Source organism: Melanotaenia boesemani, chromosome 13, assembly GCF_017639745.1.
Source record: "Melanotaenia boesemani isolate fMelBoe1 chromosome 13, fMelBoe1.pri, whole genome shotgun sequence".
NCBI classification, from domain to species: Eukaryota; Metazoa; Chordata; class Actinopteri; order Atheriniformes; family Melanotaeniidae; genus Melanotaenia; species Melanotaenia boesemani.
In genome coordinates, this window is record NC_055694.1 from 30,663,150 (window position 1) to 30,689,649 (window position 26,500).

At 39.9% G+C, this 26,500-nt stretch overlaps 1 protein-coding gene across 1 annotated transcript; it reads right to left on the minus strand.

The window, feature by feature from the left end:
* Positions 1-4,921: 4,921 nt before the first annotated feature.
* On the minus strand, positions 4,922-24,873 carry LOC121651944 (ADP-ribosylation factor-like protein 8A). The gene is made up of 7 exons (XM_042004423.1): positions 24,472-24,873; positions 18,745-18,825; positions 18,336-18,409; positions 17,116-17,209; positions 15,823-15,890; positions 13,340-13,410; positions 4,922-11,957 (listed from the first exon to the last, which is right to left on the minus strand). Exons 1-7 carry the CDS (start codon positions 24,592-24,594, stop codon positions 11,905-11,907), a joined length of 564 nt encoding a protein of 187 aa, XP_041860357.1. The 5' UTR covers positions 24,595-24,873; the 3' UTR covers positions 4,922-11,904.
* Between the last annotated feature and the right edge of the window lie 1,627 nt (positions 24,874-26,500).

Here is a 26,500-nt window from a genome sequence, read left to right on the forward strand (position 1 = left end):
GCTGAGCTGGAGATGGTTTAGTGAGGACAGCAGGTAAATAGTAGCAGGAAGAACTGGAAATGAGGAAAAAGTTTAAATATGGAAATAGTTTCTGTTGTGCGTTTGTTTCAATGCCAATATTTTTTCTCCTGAAAGCCAAGACTTGAGAATGATGTGCAGATGAGAACAAGCTTGGTCACTGTTGATCTGTGTGTCACTGCTGTCAGTAATAAATTCTGCTTTCTTCTTCTAGTTGGCCTTTGTGCTGCTGCTTTATCCGACAGCTGAGTCTGTCCTGAAAACATGTTTTCATGATGTCTGGGAAATAAAAGGGTTCAACTTCTACATGCAGTTTAAAAAAAACTTAAAACAATATACATGGTTAATGTCAGTAATTGCAGCACAGTTCATTTTTCCTTGTAACTCTGGAACCTGAACGCCTCACACCCACCGTGTGAAACCAGCTCAGTTCAAGCAGCACTCGTCTACAAGAGTATGTGTTCAGCCTCTTATCAGCAGGACGAGTGAATGAAGTGCTGCAAGTGTGTATGTGTGTGTGTGTGTCTACAAACACAAGCTCAATGAACACAAACTAATCTGACCTGAATGTGGTATATGCACATACACATACACACGCACACAGACATGCACACAGACACACACAGAAAACAATGTTGGTTTTGTTCTGTGGGAAACTGATGAGGAAAGGAGTGAAGAACAGGAGAAGGAGGAGGGGGATACTGTTGTCATGACAACAAGCATGGGGTCCGATAAAGAGTGAGGTTGACTCTCATTCAGAACAAACACACACATGAAGTGGTGGGACCACCTTGTACCGCAGACAGGAAACACTGAGGCCTGAGTCTTTGTCCAGTGGTATAAAAGTAGCTGCACACACACAGAAACACTCTGTGAAAGACAAGAAGGCAGCGGAGGAGGAAGGGGAGGGATGGAGGGATGGATGGAGGTTTTATCAGTGTGATCACGTCACAGCCAAACGACCAAACGAGCAGCTCTCTCCTCCCTTCAGCCTCCACTGTCTTTCTGTTTTTGTCTGTTTGCTTTTGAATGGATGAGAAATATGAGATCCAGACTCTTCTTTCTCTCCTCTAAACTGTCACTTAGGCACTAAAATAAAACCCTGAATGGTCCATGAGTTGCTGCTGTGATGCAACAGCACTTCTGTCAGAGGGCTGAAGGCCTGACTGAGACAGTCAGAGTGAGATTTTGTCTTGTTTTATGTGATAAAGAGAAATAAATGTCATATTTGTTAAATTATAAATCATCTAAAACAAAATTAGAATCATAACATCAGAATAACATGATGGACGAAACAATCTGGCAACTCATATGTGAGCTGTCTATGAGCTGACTATGGTCCTTCCTCCATGGAGGACCATAGTCAGCTATAAATCTACATCCCAGCACTTCACTCCAGCGAAAGTTGGAGATCACGGCCTGGTGAAGCAAACAGAACTACATCATCTGCCAAAAGCAGAAACCCAATGCCGAGTCCACCAAACTGATTCTCCTCAATACTGTTGAATAGAACTGTTTTTACGATGCATTTGGATGCGGATGTGGATGACTCTGCATCGATACAGCAACAAAATATAATCAATTATAAGTGATGTAATGTTTATATACTGCTGCTGCTTATATGTGTGTCGTGATCTAACGTGCTGCAACAGATCACTAAGGAAAACTGTACAATTAAGAAAAAACACAGAGAATATATCAGTATCCTACCGGAAAGACTTTCATTATCTCAGGGAAATCACATAACTGAGATGACAGTAGATGATGATGCTCTATGACGAAAGTTTCCTTCTGTCATCAGTCTGAATGATGTCATGATGTCACTGATGTAAGCTTAAATCCACATTAATGAACTACAAACATGAGCTGAGGAGAAAACAGCTGAGACAAAGTGAAACTACAGGGAAGGTGATCGGATGTTAGGAGTCACCAGCATCATCGTCATCTTTCTGCTCTTCATCCCCCCCTCAGCCCACCAATGAAACTGTGGGGTCACATGTAAGCAGCCCCAGTGTGATGATGGATGTCAAGCAGCTGATAAGCTGCCAAGTTCAGCAATTGCTGCTCAGCTGACAAATTAGTCCAAATGGGACCCAATGGTTGAACCAACACACACATTAACACAGGCCAGGTGAACAACGTGTGTGTGTGCTGCCCCCTGCTGTTACTGCATCAAACTGTGTCCTGATGAAACAGCAGGACTCATCCAAACATGCAGCATGACATCAGAGGAAACGCTGCACTGTGACTGGCTGACAAAATCTTCTATTAATAAATTAAAGGATTACCGAATGTGGCCTCAACTCTTCTCTTTCTTTGTGGATGACTGAAAATTTAACAAAGTGAACATTTAAATGTTTCACTAAAACAGATCAGATTCATCTGAACTGATGCTGCAAAGTTTATTTGTGCAGCCCACAGAGCACTATGTGCACTCACACACGTGTATAATTTCATTTAAATAGCACATTTACTGCAACCCCAGTTACCCAACGTGCTGAACAAAAACACATTCACACATGTGAATAATTTTTAATGTGTTTATTTAGTGTGACTGGAGGGAAATTAGCTCTACTCTTAAGTGATCCAATTATAACTAAATTTGCTGGAAAAAGTCAGTAAATGAGTCAACAGCAGAAGCAGCTGAGATTATCTGACAACTTTTTACCTAAATATTAAACTCTGCTGCTCCTCACATTAAACCATTTTCCTTACAAACGTGGCTCCTTTTAAAAGAAAAATAAACAAATAACAAATCCGTTTTCAGGTCTTTCTATAATTTTATCTTAAATCTGCTCCACATAATCTGGAATTCACAGTTATTTCTTTAGATGCAAAAAAAAAAAGCATTTGACCGAGTAAACTGGAAATTTTTATTTGCAACATTACACACATTTAGGTTTGGGCCATCTTTCATAGACTGGATAAAAATATTATATAACATGCATGTGTGAAGACCAATGATCAAACTTCTCCAAGCTTCTGTTTGCAGAGAGGCGCCAGGCAGGGCTGCCCGCTTTCTCCATCACTCTTTGCTATTTTTATTGAACCCCTAGCTGCTGCCACAATGGGTGTTATGCTCATTAACTGTGGCCTACAAAACACACCCAATACTACAATACAGTCTGGAAACATTAGATATCTAGGCATAAACATTTCCCCCAGGTTATCAGAACTAACAAAGCTAAATTATGTCCAGCTACTTAAAGCAATAGAGGATGATCTCTCACGGTGGAGGCGCTTACCCATATCACTCATGGGGAGGGTTGCCACAGTTAAAATGATGGTTCTATCTAAAGTAAACTACCTGTTTTCAATGATACCCACTAAACCATCCTCCAGCTGGTTTAAGCCACTGGATTCACATAAATTTCTATGGAAAAACAAGCCATCACGTATCAGTCTAAAAACTTTACAACAGACTAGAGATAGAGGCGGATTGGAGCTACCCAACTTTAATCATGTTTTCTTAGCTAACAAGCTGCAGTATATCTCTAAATGGCTTAAACCTAGCAGTCTGGATGAATCATGGTTAGATGTAGAGCAAGCATTGTGTGAGGATTTGTTTATCTCTGACCTGCCATTCATCAGCTCAGACATCAAAACACATAAGTATTTTAAAAGCATCAATATCAGTTCCTCTTTAGTGGCTTGGTGGGAATTTCTAAAAATAACCAAATCCTCACTTTTTCCATGTAAGCTTACACACACCCACACACAAAAAGCTGGTCAATTCCATGCAATGGAAAAATAAAGGAATAAAACAGAACATATAATAGAAAATGGAAACTTCCTGTCATTTAATATTCTGACTTCACAATATGGAATCAGCAGCACTATAAATTTTTTAGAATATCACCATCTTGAATCTATTACATGTAAAAAAAAAGCCATTTACCAACTAAACTTGCAGCTACCTGTCACGGTAGCAGTATATTTAAATCTCGATGCCCCAAAATGATCAAAAACACATAGACTGTTATCTAAACTAAAAGATTCAATCTCTCTTCCAACTTCGAAATGGGAGGCTGCTTTATCCAGTAACTTTAATAAAGATGGTCACAAATATGATCCTGGGTTTTTGGGGCCCTGGCTGTCTGGCGTGGTTGGAGGTTGCCGATCTTGACCAGGGCCTGTGCCTCATAGCCGCGAGGGACTCTGGCTGGGGCCTTCCTCTGCCGCCCTTGGGGTGGGTCCGCAGTCACCTTTATGGTGGGGTGGCTTGGGTTCATGCTCCGGGATTGCTGGTGATCACCCGGGTCTCTGGGCCGCCCTAGTCTGCCTCATAATCTGCTTAATGACAGTCGCTAAGTTGTCCAGTGGGTTGATACACTAAGAGCTACTTTTGTTTAGGTGTTATTTTTGTGTGTGTGTTTCCAGGACTTTGGTCGTTATTGTTACATATTTATTTTTTTCAGAGCTCCTGATGATTGTGAGCTTTGTTTTCCTCTAAAATCAGTAGGAAATTCTCTGTTGTGTTTCTGTACAGGTAAAGCTGTTGGTTGTTTGGTGTTGGTTCGGATTGACAGGTCATTGCCTTCTATCTGTTGTATCTTTGTCTCCTCTTTCTGTTTTCTACTCTTTTTACTTCTGTTAACTATTTTCTTTTCAGACCATCACTGTTTGCTATGATGCTGGACAAGTTAAAATAAATGATTAAAATCATAATTCTTTGACAGTTTTACACTGTCAAAGAAACAAAACACTTTAAGCTGCTGGGAGCATCTTTTGGTTACAGTTTAAAGATATACAATCTATATTTTATTTAAAAATGTTAAATTAATAGAGCAAATAAATGAATAGATTCTGGTTTGGTTTCAGGCTTTTTGTTTTACCTATTAGCATAAAATAAATAAATAAAAGCACCTGATTCGGTGATAAACAGGTGAAATAACGACAGTCATGTTTCTTCATAGTATTTAATTAGTATCATACACAAGCATGTTTCTGTTAAAACACAACTGAATCAAACATGATGTACAAACAGGTTCATACTGACAGGCCACCTCAGCGTGTTCATCCTGAACGTAAAAACTTCGATGCAGAAACTCGTCTTCCACCAGAAAAACGACAGGATCAGCAGCACGAGCAGGAAAGTCTAGTCAGGTTACTTCCTACACCCGTTTCCAAATTTCCAAAGATTTCTTTTACAAAATGCTTAAAAATTCAGACAAAAGCTCAGTAAAACTCCATCAAACTGCTGCAGGCCTGATAAAAGTGGAGTTAAGGAGAACTGCACAGCTTTTCAGATAAAGATCTTGTCCCAGCTAAACTCCTCCCACCGGAGCTGAAGTTCAAATCAATCAGAAAATTTTGACTGAGGATCTGACTGTGCGGCTATTTTCTGAGCTGCAGTTTGTGTTTTTTCTCCTCTCTTCCTGCAGCAAATGTTAATGAAATAATAACAATCTGCAGTCCATCCAAGATGAACTAAAACTGGATTTTCTCATTTCTTGCTGCTGATTCTGTAGAAATCTGTAGAGCTGCAATAACCAGAACCATGAAAGATGCTCTGCCTTAGAAACAGGTTCAAGTCTTCGTCACAACAACCGGAGTCCAAAGAGCTCCCCTGTGACAAAAGTCCTGGAAGCACAGCGGCTCCTTGTCTGGCATAAAACACAAAGCTGATACTCTCACTACTTTATTGCACTGTTTAAAACACATCTTGTGTCCTCACATTACTTTTCTGCAAATTAACACTCAGATTGAACCGCTGGTTTAAGGCCGCTTCACGTACAGTTTAACTTCATCAGGTCCGACACTCCCTCCCCTTGGCATGCAAACAGAAAAGACCTGAGCCTATCAGAGCAGACCTGCAAGAGGATTTCAAGCTTTACAGGTTCAGGACACAATATACCATCAGCTGACAGACTGGTTAACTGGTTAAAGTGGCTGGTGAGACTCAGAGTTTCTCAGCTGCAGTCAACTGCTCAGATATAAAATGTCCTTTTACTTCTTTCAACAGATGTGATGCAGAAATCCTCTGCAGCTGGTCTGTCTGACAGCATCTACAACTAATAATCAGCGGATCTCCAGCGGAGCCACAACGGCTCTGAGCTGGTTCAGGAAACAGCAGATACTCGAACCTGGAGCAGCTGCAGAACAAACAACATTCCTCTTTTCTTTAAGGAAGCAGACACTTTACATCCTCGTGGTGTGTGTGTTGTGCTTGTTTCATCACAGATGACTACAGCTCAGGAAGCTGCTTTACTTAGACGTCTTCTCACTGTCGGCTCAAAGAGGGCTGCTGTGAAGATTTGACAGTTTTGAGGAAGCTACGGGTCAGTTAATGACTTATGGGATCTTCCCAGTGGACTCTGACATTAGAAAGAAATCATCATGTTACATGGGCCAGAGAAGAGACGAGTAATTCAAGCTGTAAACATATCACACAGCAGCAGACATATACTATCTGTCCAAAAACAACAAAGACCCACATGGATTTAATTAGGGAACATTTGAAAGCCTTCCATTCCATCCTGCATGGATTCTGATGTTTCACCTGCAACGAGTTAAAATCTAACTGATGCAGCAAGCAGCTTCTTGTTTCTTAAAAAATATGTGTGAAAACTAAAAATGTTAGTCTCTTTCAGAAGGGTTAAATCATTGGCATCAAGCAGAGAAAACATCTAGGGAGATGCTGAAACTGGTTAAGAACTGTCCAACGCATTATGAAAAACTGGAAGGATAGTGGGGAACCATCATCTTTCAGGAAGAAGTGTGATAGGAAAAACATCCTGAATGAAGGTGATCGATGATCACTTTAATGTTGGTGAAATCAGATGGTAAAAAACCACCAGTAGAACTCAGGGTTGTGTTTAATAGTGAAAGTAAGAACATTTCCACATGAACAATGTTACGGGAACTGGGAGGCCTGGGACTGAACAGCTGTGGAGTCATAAGAAAACCACTAATCAGTGAGGCTAACCAGAGAAAAGGCTTCAGTTTGCTAGGGAGCATAAAGTTTGGACTCTGGAGCAATAGAAGAAGGTCATGTGGTCTGACGAGTCCAGATTTACCCTGGTCCACAGTGATGGGAGCAGCAGGGTAAGAAGAGAAGATGATGAAGTGATGCCGCCATCATGCCGAGAGCTACTGTACAAGCTTGTGGGGCAGTTTCTCAGGTCAAGGTTCAGGTCCAGGTTCTGCAACATGTTTTGCCTAAAGAATGAAGTCAGCTGACTACCTGAATACACTGAATGAGCAGGTTATTCCATCTTCCCTGATGGCACGGACATATTCCACGATGACAATGCAGGATTCATGAGGGCTCAGATTGTGAAAAAGTGGTTCAGGGAACAGGAGACATCATTTTCACAGATGGACTGGGCACCACAGAGTCCAGACCTGAACCCTACTGAGAATCTTTGGGATGTGCTGGAGGTCCGACTCTCCCATCATCACTACAAGATCTTGGAGAAAAATGAAGGCAACTCTGGACAGAAATAAATGTTCTGACATTGCAGAAACCTATCGAGATGATGCCACAGTGAATGCTGCTGGAATCAGAGATAAAGGAGGTCCAATGACATATTAGAGTCTGACTTTTCATGTTTTGGACAGGCAGTCTATGCCAAGTAACTTCCAAAATGGTTTTCTCCTTATTCAGAAGACTCTGGCTGTGAAAACCTCCATCTGAAAAGAAAAAACTTTCACGCAAGTTCATCTCTGTGTTAGAGGGAGACTGACTGTTCTAGGCCCAGTTTGTGTAAAAACTTAGTTGGTTTGTTTGCTCTCATTGGGTCTTTTGTTGCTGAGGTATATTTGTCCGTGCATTTCTGAACTTCTGTTCTCGGGAATTTCGTTCCCTAGAGCCTCTAGATCCAGCATATTCCACGGCATCAGACATAGGGTAATGTTAGTCCTTAACTTCCTCTGAAATCAGCTAAAGGAGTTATTGCTAAAATTCTTTTTACTAAAACAGCTTTTTATTTTAGAACCCTGTTTGTCCCGACAGTGTGAAGGTGGAGGATGTGTGCTTGCAGAAATAATCTCCCACATCGTGGCGGTTTGATCACTCAGCACTGAACCACATACAAACAGGAGCTGCTGCTTCTCCTTCCTGTTTGCTCTGCGCTCTGATTGGCTGCTGTCAGATCCAGGATGTGATGTGGACCAATGGGAGGACAGAGATTACTCAAATGAGAAGGTAAACCAAAGTGCTGACATGTTAATGCTAATTGTGATCTTTGCTAGTGTTACACTGTGAGCGGAAACTGGAAAATTCTATGATCAGAAAACGCGAGCCGAAGAATTCGAGTCCAAACTGAGGCCTCACGTTTAATTAAAACATTTGTTTAAATTCAACAAATTACAGTCTAAGTGTTTCAGACTAAACCAGGGGTGTCAGTATATGACCTGGGCCAAAACCAGCCAATCAGAGGGTCCAATCTAAATGTACTCTCATATTTTTACACACACACACAAGTACTTCTTTACACAAAACAACAAAATAATTTGATTAGTTGTTTTTTTAAAGGTTGTTGTGTGACCACTAACTGTGGTGAATGTCGGCCCTGAACTGAAATAAGTTTGACACCCTTGGACTAACTGCTGAGCACGTGTTAGACTGGAAGAAGTAAAGCAGATGATGTGTTTGTCATGATTACAAATATTTAGATACATTTTGAACTCGAGCTGCACAACACGTAAAACAATCTACCTTCATTGTTAACCTGTGCGGTGTACCGTATGTGAGCAATAGTCCCTAATTTTGCATATTTCAAGGAAGTGTCATGATGCTGCAGATAACGGAGCATGAGAGCTTTATCAGAGGAAGTCTGCATGAAAAAAACATTAAAGTGGCATCAAACTTTATTTATCATAAATTATATTATCATTGTAACTTTCAACGGTGTTCTCTCATGTCATGCTGCCATATTGCTTTAATGTAGTTATTTACCATCTGCACATTTTAAATCTAATTTCTGAACGAGGGAGTTTAATTCTGCAGGTTATGCTTACACTGCTGGTAAAAGTGGCTCAAATACGACTCTGTCCATATCTGATGTGTTTTGGTCATTTAAAACACTTACAGGAGACAGACTGCAGGGGGCGGGGCAATCGTCTTCCTCTGCTCATATGGGGTCACTTCAGGGCCAGAGACCGGTCACGCTGGTATCGCATTTAAATTATACCGTAAGCAACCAAACCAGAAGTGAGCGTTAGGATCTGTGGTGTGAAACTTCTATATTCATGAAGCCATGTTGAAGTTATCAGCTGCAGTGTTTGGGGAAAAGTATTTGTTGTTATCTCCATATTGATAAATTCTATAAAAGTTTATATTAAATTAAAACTGAATGTGATCACAAGCTTCTGCTCACTGATGTTGCATCTGATCACATGACATTCCTGATCCAATCAGCAGCCAGCTCAGAGCAGGGAACACTGAACTCTGTTTTAACAACCAAAGTAGACTCATTAAGTCAAAAAAAAACAAAAAAACAAAACAACAATAAAAAATAATAATAATATAAAACATGAATAAAAAGCTTATTACAGAGATATCAACAGAAACAATAACATTTGTTCTTCTCCAGTTAAAGTACCACTTCCTCCAGTCTGGACAGATCCGGTTATGTCACAAGAAGATTATTAACATTATTCTCATTAATATCTTACAAAACCAAAATCAACAGTGCAATAAAAAGTTTTTTTTTTTTTCTTTTTTTATCCCTCGCTTGGCAGGAGAAAGAAAATGGCGAGGGGGCGGGGCTTGGCGACAAAAGAGGAGAAAAACATCCAAAATTAAGAGAAGGGAGGGAACACAGAGGAAGAAGAGGAGGTTCTCAGGGTGATAAAATGTGAAGAAATGGAGGGACTGACGATGTGGAGGTAGACATGGGTGAATAAAAACTGAGGAGGAGGATGATGGGAGCAGACAGATCCACACAGCAGCTGACCAGCTGACGACAACACACGAGAATGTTTCTGAACATGAACGGGACAAAAACTTTTCCCAGGTTTCCAAACAGGTTGTAGTGTTGATGTTCCTGGAAAAATCGGCTGCTGTGTGGATCCGTGTCGATGTTCTGATACCACAGGTTCTGCTGGACATTCGTGATTCGGTTCTGGTCACTGTTGTTGGGTTTGTTTGGGCAGAATTTACATCCTTTTTTTCCCTCAGCTGTCTGGGATAACAGCTGCAGGACTGTGATGTATGTGTGCTGGTGTAAACAGCAGGTTAGGGTTAAAGTTAATTTATTTCATAATTAATCGTAGTAAAATTAATCATAAAGATCCTCAATATCATGACTTTCCATGTGGGATCATGTGTCATTAGATCAGAAAGGAACACAGCGTTAAACAACAAGCGCGTTTCCGCTTGTGTTGTTTTCTTTTCTGTGTTTTCTGTGAGTTATCCCGTTCAAACTAACAGATTAAACCATCCTGGTCGGATTTCTTTGCTTCTAGAAAAAAAGGAGCAAGTTGTCATTGTGGAGGACGGCTCACCAGCCTGGAAAACCGACAAAAAAACCTGGAAAATCCATCCAATAACTTTCACCTCCTGCAGGATAACCAGCAGCTTTGCAGCACAGAAAGGTTGGGTACCTGGGGTGAACGATGCTAATGTTTAACTAACGTAACATTCAAATTAAATGGTATTGTGCCTTTTTTGTAATTTTATAATCGTGTAGGACTCTTGGGTTGGGTTTGCAACCCAACACGTTCACCTAACGTAGCATTAAACGGAAAAACCAAATAAGTCTCCAACCTTGTCTGGCAGCGTTTTACTGTTCAAACACGACTGATGCAACGAGGCGTCGACGCCTTTTGTTTAGTCATCAATGTACAATATTAGATTTATTTTTTATTTTTATTGATTTGTTCTTTTTGTTGTGTTTTATCTTGTAAGGTGACCTTGTGTGTCAAGAAAGACGCCCACAAATAAAACGAATTATTATTATTATTATTAGATTTATGATCATCATCATCCAGTGTTACTTGTAAAGCAGCAGCTATTCTGCTGAAGGACAGCTGGAGGTCAAATATGTTTTTTCTGTGTTTATAAACTCTCTACTGAGGTTGAAAAGAAATTTTCAAAACTATTTTATAATAGTTTCCAAAAAGAAGCCTCCGGAGTCCAGGTAGAGGTCCTGCAGCATTTCCACCTGTTTTCTATGAGAGTGTTAATATATTTTGTTATATTATATTATAATGTTATATTATAATATACAGGATAATATATTATAATATATTATTAAACAAATATATGTTTCTATGTTATTTTGTTACGTTGCCATCAAAAGATGGAAATTTATAAAGCTTTAAGACCTAAAGCCGGTGTTGTTAATTAATGCATAATATTTGTGATAATTGTAAAATCATGATAATCATCCAAAGAAAAGCTATAATCGTGACGTTAGTACTGCAGATCACTGCCAATCAGATCTGACTGAGATTTAACTGAACAGACTTTGTTCATTTCAGCCGAACCGTCTTCAAAATCAGTTTCTGAACATGTTTGAGGCGGTAAGAAGGAAATGCTGCTGCTACATTTTCATGTATAACTAACCTTTAAGGCTCCACACAGACCCGGAGAGATGGTCTTCATGGTTCATGGAGACGAGAAGGATCACAAAGTTTCTACACTTTGCCTGGAACGAGCAGAAACTGACATGTTGAAACGATCTGCATTCTTGAGGTGTTTATGTGTTTCAGTTAAATTCTGTTTAAATATCATGTAAGTTGTAAAATGAGAACATCAGAATAAATCTTAAGACTGCTGAATATTCTCATGTCAGCTGTTTGAGGTTAAAGCCCAGAGGTATCAGAACATCCCAGCTGAGGGTGGGGGTTGTGTTGGGTCGGGGGGGGGGGGGGGCAGATCAGGGGGACAGTTTGGGTTGGTGAGCTTGGCCTGTTCTGTGAGGGTGGCGTCGTTTCTCAGGAACTCCTCTTAGTCTTGGAGTGTTGGATCAACCACTGGAGAGTGATGTCTGCAGAAGAAGAAGACAAACAGAAGACGCCAAACAATGAAACCAGTTTTTCATCCAGGTTCTGGTTCCAGATCAGTCTATAAACTAGAACTGTTTTACGTCCATCACAGGCCCTCGTTATGAAGAGTCAGCGTGGCCGGTGGTGGTCTGATGATGTGGGATCAGTAACGATGCAGACTCATTTCTGAACCACAGTAGAAGAAGAACGTTTGTTTTTTTACTAAAATTTACAAAAATAAATAAATAAATAAATAATTCAAGATCTCAATCTTGATCAAAACCATCCTGATGATCATTTTGTCCATAAATCCTCCAAAACTGGTTTTGGATCCAAACCAATTTCAAATGCAAACCAGTTCCAGGTACAAACGAGTTTCAACAGGAAGTCTGGACTTTTCCTTTTTGTTACTATGGTAACCAAACTATTGATCAGACATAAATAATAATTTACTCCTCAGTTCTTCTGAGTAGCACACCTTCACTCTGCCTCTGGCTGGTATCTGAAACTGGTTTGTTCTGCAAAATAATGGACAAAATGCTGATCAGGAATATTCTGATCAATACGTTTTTTTCATGATTATTAATAGACGTGAAAAAAATTCTTGTTACTGCGAGTCGTAAACGTCGTGTTAATCTGAAGTAGTTAAAGAAAAAAAAAAGACGTTCTTGGGTTCTTCTTTCTGTGGAAGTGCAGACAGCCTCTTTGTTCACATTTAACTCTTCATATTTCAGTTATACTGTCTGAGCACAACTATCCATCCACTGGTGATCGGCTCCGGCATCCACGCGACCCTGAATGTGAGTAAGCAGTATAGAAAATGAACCAACGAACAACATCTGGATTTAAAGCATTATTTTCTCTGGGTAAAGCAGACCGCACATCCGCCTGCAGCTGTGTTTTTTTCCGAACATGACACATGTCACGGGACTTATGACACCACAGACATGCCCTCTACTGGATCCTGTGGACTCTGCATGAAGCAGCAGTTGGTTCAGAGAGGAGGTCAGCTTTCTAACTGTAAGTTACAGGTGCAGGTGATCATTCACAGCAGTTGTCACAGAGACGTTGGAGGCTGATTTCTCAGTGTGACATCACAAACAAGATTTACATAAACTCCTCTGTTTGTTTGTCAGAGTTCACAGAAACTCCCTCAGAACGGGGTTCACTGTTTGAAGGTCCAGAACAAACTGACTGGATGTGTTCTTTTACATCAGGCAGCAGTCTGAACGACTGATCCATCCATCTTACTGATGGAGTTCTGATCACTTTCTCATTCAGATCTGTTTTCTGGTCGGTAAGAAATAATGTACTTTCACACAGAAATAAACCAACATATGGAGCTAAAAACATTAATGCTACTTCTGAAGTGTGTGAGACGCACCGATGTTGTCCTTCTCCTTGCAGGAGATGGAGTAGCAGCAGATCTCTCTGTCCTGGATGGCCGACAGGTTCCTGAAAACAAACACCAAAAGAAAAAGTCAGAAATGAATAAACCTACAGAGCAAAAACCTGAACCTGAACTTTGTTTACGGACATACACACAACAGATTTGTTAAAGCTTTTGAAAATATCAGGAAAGGCTAGGTTGTGGTTGTAGTCCTTAATCTGTATGCAATAATCTTAAACAGGACCTGGTGTGATGGCAAAAACAATCCCATGAAAGGAATCTTATTGTCATGTTTCTAATAGAATAAAGGTTTTACAAACCAGCAACTATGTGTTAATAAATATGCTTGCTCTGTAGAGTAATTCAGTCCAGATTTAAACATCGTAACTCTTGAGGTTATTAAGGAGGACCTGGTTTAATCTGGTCAAAGTCCCTTCAGCAACAATAAACTGTCATCTCTGAACATTTCTTCTATCGTCTGTGTTTCCCTACCATACACACTGCCTGGCCAAAAAAAAAAAAGTCATCCGCATTTAAATATGCAAACAGGTAGAAGTCTCTTATTGGATAATTACAGCATGGGTGATTATCTTTCTGCTGGCATCAAGTTATTTAACCCCAACCGATGACGTGAGTAGCTTCTCATTTCTTAAACAACCATGTGGAAAGACACGTCCTGTGGTCGCAGAAAAGATGTTAGTCTGTTTCAGAACGGTCAGATCATTGGCATCCAGCAGAGAAAACATCTAAGGAGATGCAGAAACTACTAAAACCGGGTTAAGAACTGTTCAACATATTATTAGAAACTGGAAGGACAGTGGGGAACCATCATATTCCAGGAAGAAATACAGTTGGAAAAACATCCTGACTGATGGTGAGTGGTGATAACTTTAACATTTGAAGAAATCAAATTGAAGAAAAAGTAGAAAGTAAGAACATTTCCACATAATATGAAGGGAATTCAAGGGATTGGGACTGAACAGCTGTTAAGAAAACCAGTGAGGATAGTCAGAAAAAAGGCTTGAGTTTACTAGGGGAGCATAAAGACTAGAGATGTGGTCTGATGGGTCCAGATTTACCCTGTTCCAGAGTGACGAGAGCATCAGGGTAAGAAGAGAAGACGATAAAGTGATGCAGCCATCATGTCTAGTGCCTACTGTACAAGCCTGTGGGGGGAGTCTATGATCTGGGGTTGCTGCAGTTGGTCAGGTCCAGGCTCAGGTCTAAGATGTAAACTGCAGCTGGATCTTTAAACCAATAATTTTCCAAGTCCTGTTAAACTTCTGATTGGTGTGTAATGTGTTTGTTTTTTTTTGTGAAAGCTGTGTTGTTTCCGTTTCAACACCACAGTTGTGACTCCAGATGAAGGATGTGGTGGTTATGGAGACCAGAAGATGAGCTAAAAGGTTGTGATGTTTAAAATCCACATCCTGAACTGGTTTTAGTTTCTACAGCCACAGAGGCAGAACATTACATCATTCCAAAAATCTCGCCAGTGTTAGGCGAGTTCCTACAGAGGACCACAGAGCATCCGTCAATAATCTGTCTCTCTAGTTTATTCCATGAACTGGGTTTTAAAAGTGTTTCTGGACTCGTCCTGCAGCACTGACCACAGGTCTCATTTATAAACGTACAGCACTCCCCACGCAAAAGTTGTGCAGCATTTGAGATGAGAACGATGCAAAAGCTCATTTTTAAAGATTGTAATGTATTGTATGTATGTATGTAATGTATAATGCCCACAATCATTGGCAGAACAATCCAGTAAATAAATAAATAAATATTTACAATGTCTTGGTGGAGGTCTGCATGTCTGAGTGCACTGACACGCTGCAGCGTTTTCATTTCCCTGTGACTCCACTGCCGTTTCATTTCTTTACCTCCACTTCACCAACAAGCACTTCAGTTTCTGTTGGAAAAGTTTTTTTTTTTGTTTGTTGCGATCATTTTCTCTTTGATCGGCACTTTCTTCATATGCAGTGATATTCATGATATTCATTGACCATAAATAGCTGGTTTGGGCGTGTTCAGGGCGGGATATGAGGCCGATTCAGGTGTGCACATTTCCAAGTCATCTTAATGTGCGTGCGTATGGTTTTATAAGACTGGATTTTTTTTTCCTGTCATACGTACACTTTTAATATAGATCCTATGCGATGTTTTATAAATGAAACCCCAGTCTGACAGCCCACACACTAATCTGAGAAAAATTAGTTACTAGCTAAAGATGTTAATAATCAACCTGCAAACTGCCTAAAGCAGACTGTGAATTTTATTGTTCTTTGCTGCACTGGTTCCAAGATGCTGATGTAAGGGCTTCTTTTGGTTCTGCTGTAGCAGCAGATCTTCAGGCCAGACTCGGAGCTGTGGTGTTCTGGCTCTCCACCAGAACAGATTCGGTTCTGATGCGAGCCTTCAGAGGAACTATTGGGTCAACACCAAGCAGCAAACATGTGGGTGTGTGGGTCTGGACTTACATCCTCTCTATGAGCTCCTTCTCATCCAGAGCTCCTGCAAGGTCTCGCTTATTCCCCAGAACCAGAACCTGCAGACACACAAATGGATGAACAGAGAAAAATGTTTTCCTTCCTTCATTCATAGCTTACAGTTTGTATTTTATAATATATATAACTAAAAATACACAGAACGAAGCCAAATCACATTCCAGTTTCTCTCTAAGAACTAGAACTGTGTTCATAATAAAATCCTGATTATGGATAAAATACAACTAAAACATGCATCCACCAGATTTATGGCACTTTTCATAATTACACATCAGAATAAGAAAATGCAGCAGAAAACAGTTCAATCAAGATAAAACCACGAAAACAACGTGCAGCCGTTTCCAACCGAACAAAGAGAAAATAGCGTTTGCTATCTTTTTACTGGTCCAGTCCAGCTTTGATTGAAATAACTTAAGATCAAGAGAAGTTGAACCAGGCTAATTGAATTGCTTCCATTAGTAACAAGTAACTGAATTAAGTTTATCCAAGTTAATTTATTAAATCAGTTCAACTCGACAGTCAGACCCACTCAGATCATTTTGTAGTGTGCAAGGGCTCATGGGAAATGGATATTCAGTATGAATTTAACCTTTTATGATGAACTTGCGTGATGTGCTTTACTTGCTGTGGTAGACGATGTTTTGTGGATGTTCTGGTGTGTTTGAGAATAAAGGTTGTCACCATGAATGAGGAGGACGGTGCGGGGGGAGACCCCCACCACGCAGCCCTGGTGACCGAGTTTATCAAGCAGCAGGAATAAAACTGTTGCCCTAAATCTAATGTTGTGTCTCTGTATTTCTTACTGCAGGAAAGTACATCCAAATTACAAACTATCATGTAAAAGTACACATCATGGTTAAAGTAAACACTTTCTTGTCACACCACATTATCAGGTATCATGTGAATAATAAGTTGCTTTGGGTTAAATCAAATATTTAATCTGGAACAGCTTCAATCTTTTAAGTTGACTCGAGTCAGATTATTTAAAAGGAACTAAATGATTTGAGTAAATCTGGCTTAAAACTGTCAAGTTAAACAAATTTAATTCTCACTAATTAAGTGTGTTAATGATCTGAAAGTTCTTGGATTTCTTTTTCTTGGGTCAAAGTTTAGTTGGACTTCCGGTCAGTTTTGTGGGATCAGTCTGTTCAGGTCCAAACAGAGTTGGGGTCAGTGCTCGGGTCAGTTTCACTCAGCGTTTCTGTTTCATGGAGCTCGTCTGATTCAGCTTCACAGTGCAGGCTCGGTTCTGCCCGGAGTTCTTACGGGAATTCCCTGCAGCTGCGGTTTGTCCAGCAGGTTGTGAAGTTCATTCTTGGAAGCTTCAATCTTCTCTGGATCTGCTGCGTCCACCATGTACCTGCAGCAGGAGAAACATCAGTTTGTTCAGGGATCAGTTTAATGACGCTGACACTTTTTAAATAAAAAGAAGAAACATTTTTTCTGAAATCTTTTCAGTAAACTAACGATCATACATCGGACTCGTCTGCTGGAGTCTGATTTTTTTTTTGTAGGGGGTGAAACAGGATCTCCTGTCGTTTCTGATTGGTTGTTCAACATCGTGAGTGAGTGTAGGAGAAAGCAGACGGCAGTGATGGCAAAAACAGCTAAAGCCGGATTAAAAGTGAGTTTAAGCTGAATTTAAAATGCTGAAGAATTTTCAGGACCAATAATGAAGTGATGATCAAATTTTCAAAAGTTTCAGAGGACCCTGAGATACTGGATTTATAGTTGGCTGCGCCCCGTACTACTTACAGTCCATTGTTGTTTTTAATAAAATCGTTATGTCATGTTTGTTCGTTACAAAAATTGCGTTTTTTTTGCATATGAGTGGTTTATTAATCATTATCACCAAAACTGGCTGCTGTTCTAATGGGGACATTTTTACGATGGGTTTGTGATTTTCTACTTTTATACGGCTTTGTAGATGCTCACAAATTGGCGTTTTGGAGGCGTCCATTTTTTTCTGAGTTGGTGCAACTGGAACGCCAACTACCTGGAAATGACATCACATATTCTTGGCAGTTGACACGACAGAAAAAACATAAACCACATGCTGCTTTTTTTCTTTTTATCTTTTTTTTAAATCTGCATGCCTCTTGCCTCCCTTTACTGTAAGAGATAAATTCTAGCGCCCCCTGCTGCTGGCGAGCTGTGTCTTTTTGTTTATTCAGATGTGGTAGGAAGAGACCCAGCAGGAGTCCTCTCACTGGTGCTACTTCTTCATGTCGGCTTTAAACTAGCTTCTGTGTAACTTGTTACATAACTCTGACCCGGTCGCCCTGCAGCGTTTCTGTCCCAGCATGACGGCAGAAAGCTGCACTGCAAACACCAGACTTCCTGTTAAATATCAGCTCTCTGGTGAACATGAAGGAAGACCAACTCATGAATGTCCTCTGTCTCTCTGGCTGGGTTTGGACTCAGGAGAGACACTGCAGTGACCCGTTTAGAGGTGCATAACTGCTGTTTGGGGAACCAGGACTTACACAATGGCACTGACTCCTCGACAGTAACGCTCCCACATGCTCCTGAAACGAGGCTGACCGCCAATGTCCCACAACTGCAGAAACAAACAGGAAATAAGACAAAAAAGAAACTACATGCTTCTGACTTCCAGGTTTCAGTCAATAAATAATGACAGTTATTCATCTGAAGTTGGATTTACTTCATTTTAAGACCTGGTAAGAACAAGAGGATTTCCTTGAAAAAGTTCTGATATGAAAGCTTAAAACTTAAAGATGGAAGTTACATTATCGACGTAAATGAGAATTACAGACTTGTTTAGTTCAGTCTGACAGTGCATCAGTTCGGATATGTCATGGTTAGGACACAAAACATCTCCATTATGAGTTTGGAAATGGCAGCAGAGGACGATGAAGGAATGGAACTACCAACCTTGATGGTGACGTTGCCTTTTGTGATCTTCCTCATGTTGAATCCAACTGTAGGAATCATGTCTTCACTGAACTGGCCGGACTAAAACACACAAATTCACACACTGTTACCGACTTTTCTTCCTCTGTATGTCAACACAGACAGAAACAACCACCACCGTCGGAGCTGGAAGTGTGTGCGGAGAACAGACACACACCGACTATTCCCACACAGTTTACTTCTCTTCATGTCTCTGTAAATACCTGATGGCTGCGTTTTGTTTTTATATTACTTATTTATATGATCTATTCATTCCCCATTGATTTTATTCAAAGGTTGTGCTAAAATTAAAAAAATAATCTGAAGGAACTGAAACCACAACAGCTAAAGCAGAAGAGAGGAGATGGAGCGGGTACAGAAGACTGGAAGTACAAGTGCGTTTCACATGTTCAGATACAATAAAGAAGAACTGGAAGAATACAAATAATGATCCTAATAATAAAACTCAGAGTCAAGTTTTTCCTCTATTTTTAGTTGTTTAAAGACTGTTCATTCTCTCAACTCTTGACTTTCAGGAGAAAAAGTACTAGCACTGAAACAAACACACAACAGAAACTACATTTATTATTTACTATTTCCTTTTTCAGTACTTCATGCTACTGTTTACCTGCTACCCTCACAAAACCAACATCAACTCAGCTGGTTTTTGGCGCCACTGTGCAGCAAAATCATCTTCTTGGCTTTATTCCAGCCACAGAGGAGCACCATTTCTTTTCTTTTCAGACACACATAAAACTTTCTGCTCACATGTTGATCTCTGGCTGCTCCTGACTGGACATTACTGTCCAGAGTTTCCTCCAGGATTTTTTTTAAACTGCGAGGGGAGGGCTTTTTCAACGAACAGCTGATCGAGGTGCAGAGAAAATATATACATCAATTTGTCATTTAAAGACATGGACATTGTCGCATGCACAACCCCGCCCTGCCACAGATGAAGTTTCACATTAAATATGACATAACCGGGTCAACTGTGCATTGCACATTAAGACAGAGACACTATTATTTACCTGTTAAGGTGCAACATAAAGGTCAGCAATCTGGCAAATGTTCAACCTCAAATATACAAAACTTTGTTGTGCCTTTTCAGCTGCAGCCTGACAGCAACAAGCAGGGTATAAGGAATTCAAAACAAATTAAAGAAATGTAAAAACATTTATTTGGATGGGGTAGAAATAAATGTAGGCTACAACCCACCCCTTCAATACTTACACAGGACAAGATTTGATAAATTAAATAACTTAATTTTTTTCAGTTCTATTCCTTACCATTATTTATTTATATGTGTTGAGAGTCTGAAAGGCACCTGAATTTTTGTAATACTATTATTTTATTAAGGGTCATGGATAACATGAGGGGGGAGCGCAAAGGTGGCATGAGGAAAGGTAGGATACACGTCAATAAAGTCTTTGTATTTTGGGTACCTGTGAACGAAAGAAATCCAAATTATAAGAAGATTTGTGAAATGTGAAAATGGGCTGCACGGTGGTGTGGTGGTTAGCACCGCAGCATCACAGCAAGAAGGTCGCTGGTTCGAATCTCGGCTGGAGGGAGGTTTGAACCTTGAGGGCAGTGGCCTTTCTGTGTGGAGTTTGCATGTTCTCCCCGTGTATGCGTGGGTTCTCTCCAGGTACTCCAGGATTTATTACTTGAAGCATTACATCTAAGTAATGAAAATCAGAGTTTGCATCAGTGAGAGGTTGAACCAATCAGGACCGCCGCAAAAAACATCCTTTTTTCCGCCGTCTTTATTACAACCGGGCCTTTGACCTTTGGCTTGCCATACTGGAGAGCTTCAAAAGCACAAATCCGCCCCAGTGCAGGAATATTTCATCAGAAACTCTGAAAGAACAGAAGTCTGAAACTAGCAAATCTACACCAGTTTACATCCCTTAATATACAATTTCATTCTTATTATGGTCTTTAAATGTTACTCAAATATTTACTTCATGTTCAAATAGATCCATTCACAACAATATAATTTACTTTATTAACGTCTGAAATAAATCATAACACTGAAGGTATGGCAGCTTTATGACAGGAAGTGGCTTCATCATCATCATTTTCAGGTCAAAACAGAGGTTTCTCAGCAACACAGTATATTATAAATAATGGTGTTATCATGGACTATTGTGGATTTACCATATAGAATCTGAAAAAAGAATATATTTTGCAACTGGATTTTAAACCTGGATGAGATATAAATGCCTGAAAAACCGTTGATCGCATAAATGGTTAAATTTCCATCACAATTTATCCCACAGCGTTACACACTACCGTTCCTGAGAAACTGCTGATGATATAAGCGATGGTGCTTGGAGGTTAAATGCTCTAACTTGGCAAAGTCTGACATTAATCAATGCAAACATAATTTTACACGGATAAGTAACTGATTCGTTCTGGGACAAAACTTTTAACTTAAACAATATAAAACTACAGCAACAGCACTCAGCGCTTTTGTACTGACAACCACCATAATAGAAAAATATTATTTTCTTATATATGAGGAGGAGCTGAGTTTCAGAGCTGTCTGACATCTTTGACACTTACTATGTCTACATGGCGCCGAAGCCGGTTCAGGTATGAAAACGGTGCCGAAAACTAGGAGAAGGCTTCAACAACACTGCTGTAGTACATACTACAAGGCTGTAGGAGGCGCTAAAGAGTAACACGCCAAAGCTAGAGCAAAACAACGCATGTGCAGATAAAGACTAACTGCATGTTGCAGGAAGCAGGGAAGCAAAGAAGAGAAGATGGCTGAGGATTTACAGCAAGGCAACAAAAAAAAACAACAAAAAAAAACAACAAAAAAAAAAAAACATTTGTTTGGACTAATGAAGAAGTTGAGCTTCTTCAAAAAACACTTGACTACAAAAGCATAAAAAACTTGAGGAAGGGTGAACTGGGAATCGGCACGTGTTCGTCACATTGATGTCATTTCCTCTAGTGGTGTGTTTACGCTGTCTGTACAGTACTGCAGACGGTCGAGTACTCAAACCTATCCACTCTGGTACCTGGCTTCAGACATGGTCGGTTTCATGGAGGCTAATCCCTGGCTTCGTGGGGATGAAAGGATGGTTTGCTAAAATACTTCATGGGGACGGCCCCTTAGTTTCTGCCACCTCCGCCTGTTTTCTGCTTAGGATATCTTTTCATGTGAATTTTGACTTCCCAGGTAACAACCCACAATTACAATGCAAAACATGTGTGACACACCTCAGCAGACTTCATTCACTAAATTTATCCCGTACTTAAAACCAAAGTCCAAATGCATCAGACTAAGGGCTGAAACCAGCTCTGAAAACTCTGCTCTGTTGGTCCAAATTCTTCTTAAATCTACTGAAAAAACAGTTAAATGGTACACCAAGGTGATTGCCCACACTATTTGATGGGTTCAGTTTTCTTTCTGCAGGCCAGATTTTGCTGCTATTCAGTGACTGAGGAGAAATAGGAAAGGTTTTCATCTGTGTTAAATGTCAATCCAAATGTGGGTGAAGTCCAGGTTACGTCTTTGCTGCATGATGCAGGGAAAATCTGGACAGTTTAACTGCCGATGTAAGCTCAATTTAATGAAAAATACCACAAAGAGGAAACCCCGCTACAATCAAGAATGGGGAAACTACATCAAATTCTTTATGCTACAGCAATTTTATTACAGTTTCACACAGGACGAGACTACGATGTGAAGCAATGCATCTATGTAACATGGCCGAATCAGGTAATCTGACAGCAACAGCTACTGTTTAAGAAATTACACATTAAAGTGTAACACATGAAAGCAAGCGCACGAAATTATGTGCATGAATAGAAAAGGAAAACTGTATTCTACACATTTTATCCAGATTCACCATTGAAAAGCTGAGAAACTGAATTTTTAACATTTGAGTTAAAAATAAGGAATTTATGAGAACAATTAGACTAATGGGGTCGGGAGAGCTGCATTTAAATGAATTATGATTAAGTTCTAAAAATGCCTAAATCTGTCATGAGCAGTCTATTTAGTGTGTGTGTGTGTGTGTGTGTGTGTGTGTGTGTGTGTGTGTGTGTGTGTGTTTAAGCCAGACATACAGCACAGAGCAGCAGTCCTGAACCAGTCCTCATTTCTTAACATTTCACTTTGATTTAATCTTTTAAACTTGTCTTCGTCACAAAGACATCATTTGTTCCAATTTATTTAGTTTCATAAGACAAGACAGACTGAAACAGGATTTTAGCAGCAACAAGGTGATTCCCAAAGAGCTGTTAGCTGGAAACTTAGCATGTCTCAGCATGATGTGCAGAAACTGGCCAAGTAGAGGATAAAAGAAGACGATTCAGGACTAAAAAATTATCTACAGTAGTTGAAAAGGATCTGAAAGCGATGTCCTGAAGAAATAGGAACAAATTCAGCAAAGACCTGAACCAGGACCTGAGAGATCCATCTGGACCTTCAGTTGATCCAGTCACTGTTGGCCAAAGCCTCATCAGAAATGGTCTCCATGGAAATGTGGCTGTCAAGAAGCCATTCTTTAGAGAGGGAAACAGGGAGAAAAGGCTGAGGTACATCACATGACACAAGAACTGGACTGAAAAAAAAACAGTGGCAACAGGTCTGATGGAGGGATGGATCGTCCCCAGAACCCGAACCTCAACATTACTGAAGCAGTATGGAATCATCTGGACAGAGAACGGAACAAAAAGCAGAAAATCCAAATAAGAGTTTTGGAAAGTCTTTCAAAGAGCCTGGAGAACTAGACCTGAAGACTACTTAAAGACATGACAGAAAGCTTCTCTAAGAGGATTCATACTCTAATGATGAATAAAGCTGCTGTGACCAAATATTCACTTTAAAATACTTAGAACTGGACTGAGTCTGTTTCTGACTCAGACTGGTTTTATATTTGAACATGTTTCAATAAATCATTGTATTTTCAGTTTTCTTTGAAACATATCAGGAAAAGGTGGATGGATAATGACTTTTGCACAGTGCTGTTACATTCAATCCCATTTGTGTCTGATGAAGTACTCTGCCCTTGTTTCAGACCTTCTGCTAACCTACACTAAAATCCACAGATGTACAGACCTTTAAACTCTGGAATAAACAGATGACGTGTGTCTGATCGATCCCGGTTCTCTACAAATACTCTGAACTGACATTTTGATCAATATCTTGACAGCACATCTCCAACAAGTGCTTATTATGATAAATAATATTCTGGTTTGTAATCCAAAGCTGTAACTCGGATTTAAAAAAGAAACCACCAAAAACGAGTTTTTGAGTTAAATTCATGTGAGAAGAAATGCTCATATATGTCAGGACTGATTATGACTGTGCTGAACAGTGGGATGGTCACTTTAGGTTGGCGTCAACCCTCCTGGAACTAAAAGCCACAGCCTTGATAACAGCACCAAAAATCAGACTCCAAATTCTGAACGACCCCCTGTTCAGATTAACATGCTCCAAATTTATTGACACAGATGTGCCAGATGCTCGAACCAGCTCCAAAATACTGTCATAGTTTAATGTTAACAGCATCTACTTGAAAGAATAAATTAATGTCCAATGAAGCTACCAGCAGAACATGAACTAATAAATGAAAAGCTCATTGACGCTTCACTGCCTCGCTGACCTCACCGCTGCAGGATAACAATAGATGCAGCCAGTTGCTAACTGACAGCTGGCCTTTACGGCCACATCAGCCCGAAACTTACCGCTATCACGTTGACGAAGGTGGTTTTCCCCGAGTACTGTAGCCCCACCAAGGTCAACTCCATTTCCTCCTTCCAGAAAAGCGCTTTGAACCAGTCCAGGAGTTTATTGATTAACGCTATCATTTCTGCCGTCTGCTGTTATTGCTAATGCTAGCTGCGGCTGTTTCTCGAGCGGCTAGGTGGCTTTGCTAGCGAGCTAGCTGGCTAACGCCCCACAGGTCCTGTTTATATAGCCACGGACAGTCGCTATGACAACTGTGAACGGTAACGCAGAGGACCAACGACACCGACAGGTTTACGTTAGCATAAAAGAGGATTAAACAAGCCGGTGTTTACAGGTGCGGTTATCCACTATGTGTTTTCGGTTTCTCGTGATGTTTACTAGCTACGCCTTTTCGTCCCTGCTCCGTCCACTAAAAAACAGTACATTAATCTCCATCCGGTTTTGCCTTTCAGAATAAATCTAAAATGTAAAAATAGATCTGCTGAAATGCACAAAAGAATAAACGTTCATTACTACAATAAATATATATTTACGGACTAAGCTATGTTTAAAAAGTTTTCATCATCAAATCTTAATAAATAGTTCCTGTTTTCGGAATTCAAAAAGTCGCACAGCAGTTTATTTGTGCTGCTTCCGGTTTGGGTGGGGTTGAAAAATACAGCAGACGAGCTCAGAGAAAAGAGGAAACAGACAGCTCTGAGTTTCCCAAACACTGCCCTCTAACAGTCACACGAAATATTTCACTGATTATTGTCGTGGTCGTGTTATAGGAAAATATTATTGATAAGATACATGTGTTTAAATGCCGTGTTTAGTTTACACGATAAACAACTGATAATCCAAAAACACCCACATAGAAGAAAATATAAAAACGACAAGTTGCCAAAGAGAAGGTATCAGGAAATAAAGAACAATTATGTGGCAACAATTAAGTTACCTCCTTATTTGGTGCTATTAAACAAAGATATAAAAAAGAACAACAAATTAAAAAAACTAAACTTATCTTGTAATTTACAGCAAATTAAGCTTCATAGTGCAGATCTCATACAAGGAATACATTTACTTCCACTACTCTTGTTAGTTATGGCCTTCACACAAACACACACACACACACACACACACACACACACACAGGATGTTGTGATGACGCAAGCAAAAAATATACCAGATCAGTTTGGAACACCAATAAAACAGTTCCAACAAGACGTGAGTTCACGTTGGAACAGCACGTATTACATGCTGGAAAGCCTCCTTGTGCAAAAGCGAGTCTTGGCTGCATACAGTGCAGATCACGAGCTTCCTGCAACATTCACTTCACATCAGTGGGTCTTAATAGAGAACATTCTCTCTCTTCTTGCCCCCTTTGACCAGCTAACTAAAGAGGTCAGCTCCTCTGATACATCTGTACGAGACGTTATTCCTTTAATCACAGCACTGAAGCGTCTTCTTAGCAAGGAGGTTGAGACAGACCACGGCGTGAAAAATACGCTCTTACAGTCAGTCAGCACGTTTCACTGAGATCTATTCGGATCATCTGCACTTCATAAATTATGTTGCAGGCCAACAAAAAAATATTGTTCTATCTTTTAGCAGCTGCACTTGTTCTAGTAGTCCTACAGAGAAAGTAGTATTTTATTCTTAATTTTATTTAGTTTTATTTTATTATTGTACATTGTTGTAATATGCTAAATAAATATTTTCATAATTTTGTAATTTATTTATTCTTTGAAACAGTTATATTAATTTATGCAATTCCTGCAATGCCTGGATTTTAATGAGGATAGCACACATTCATAACCATGAATGCAATGGTACTAATAATTGGCATAATTATTTCTTTCGGTTTCGTCCAAGAATTTTCATTTCCGTGCATCCCTAACATGAAAATGAAATGAAATGAATGAAAAATACTTTATTTATCCCAAAGGGAAATTCAATATTGTAGTAGTTTTTTTTTTTTTTTTTTTTTTTTTTAAACAATCACATTAATTAATTGAGGGCTTTGTTCTTCAGCCTGATAGCTGC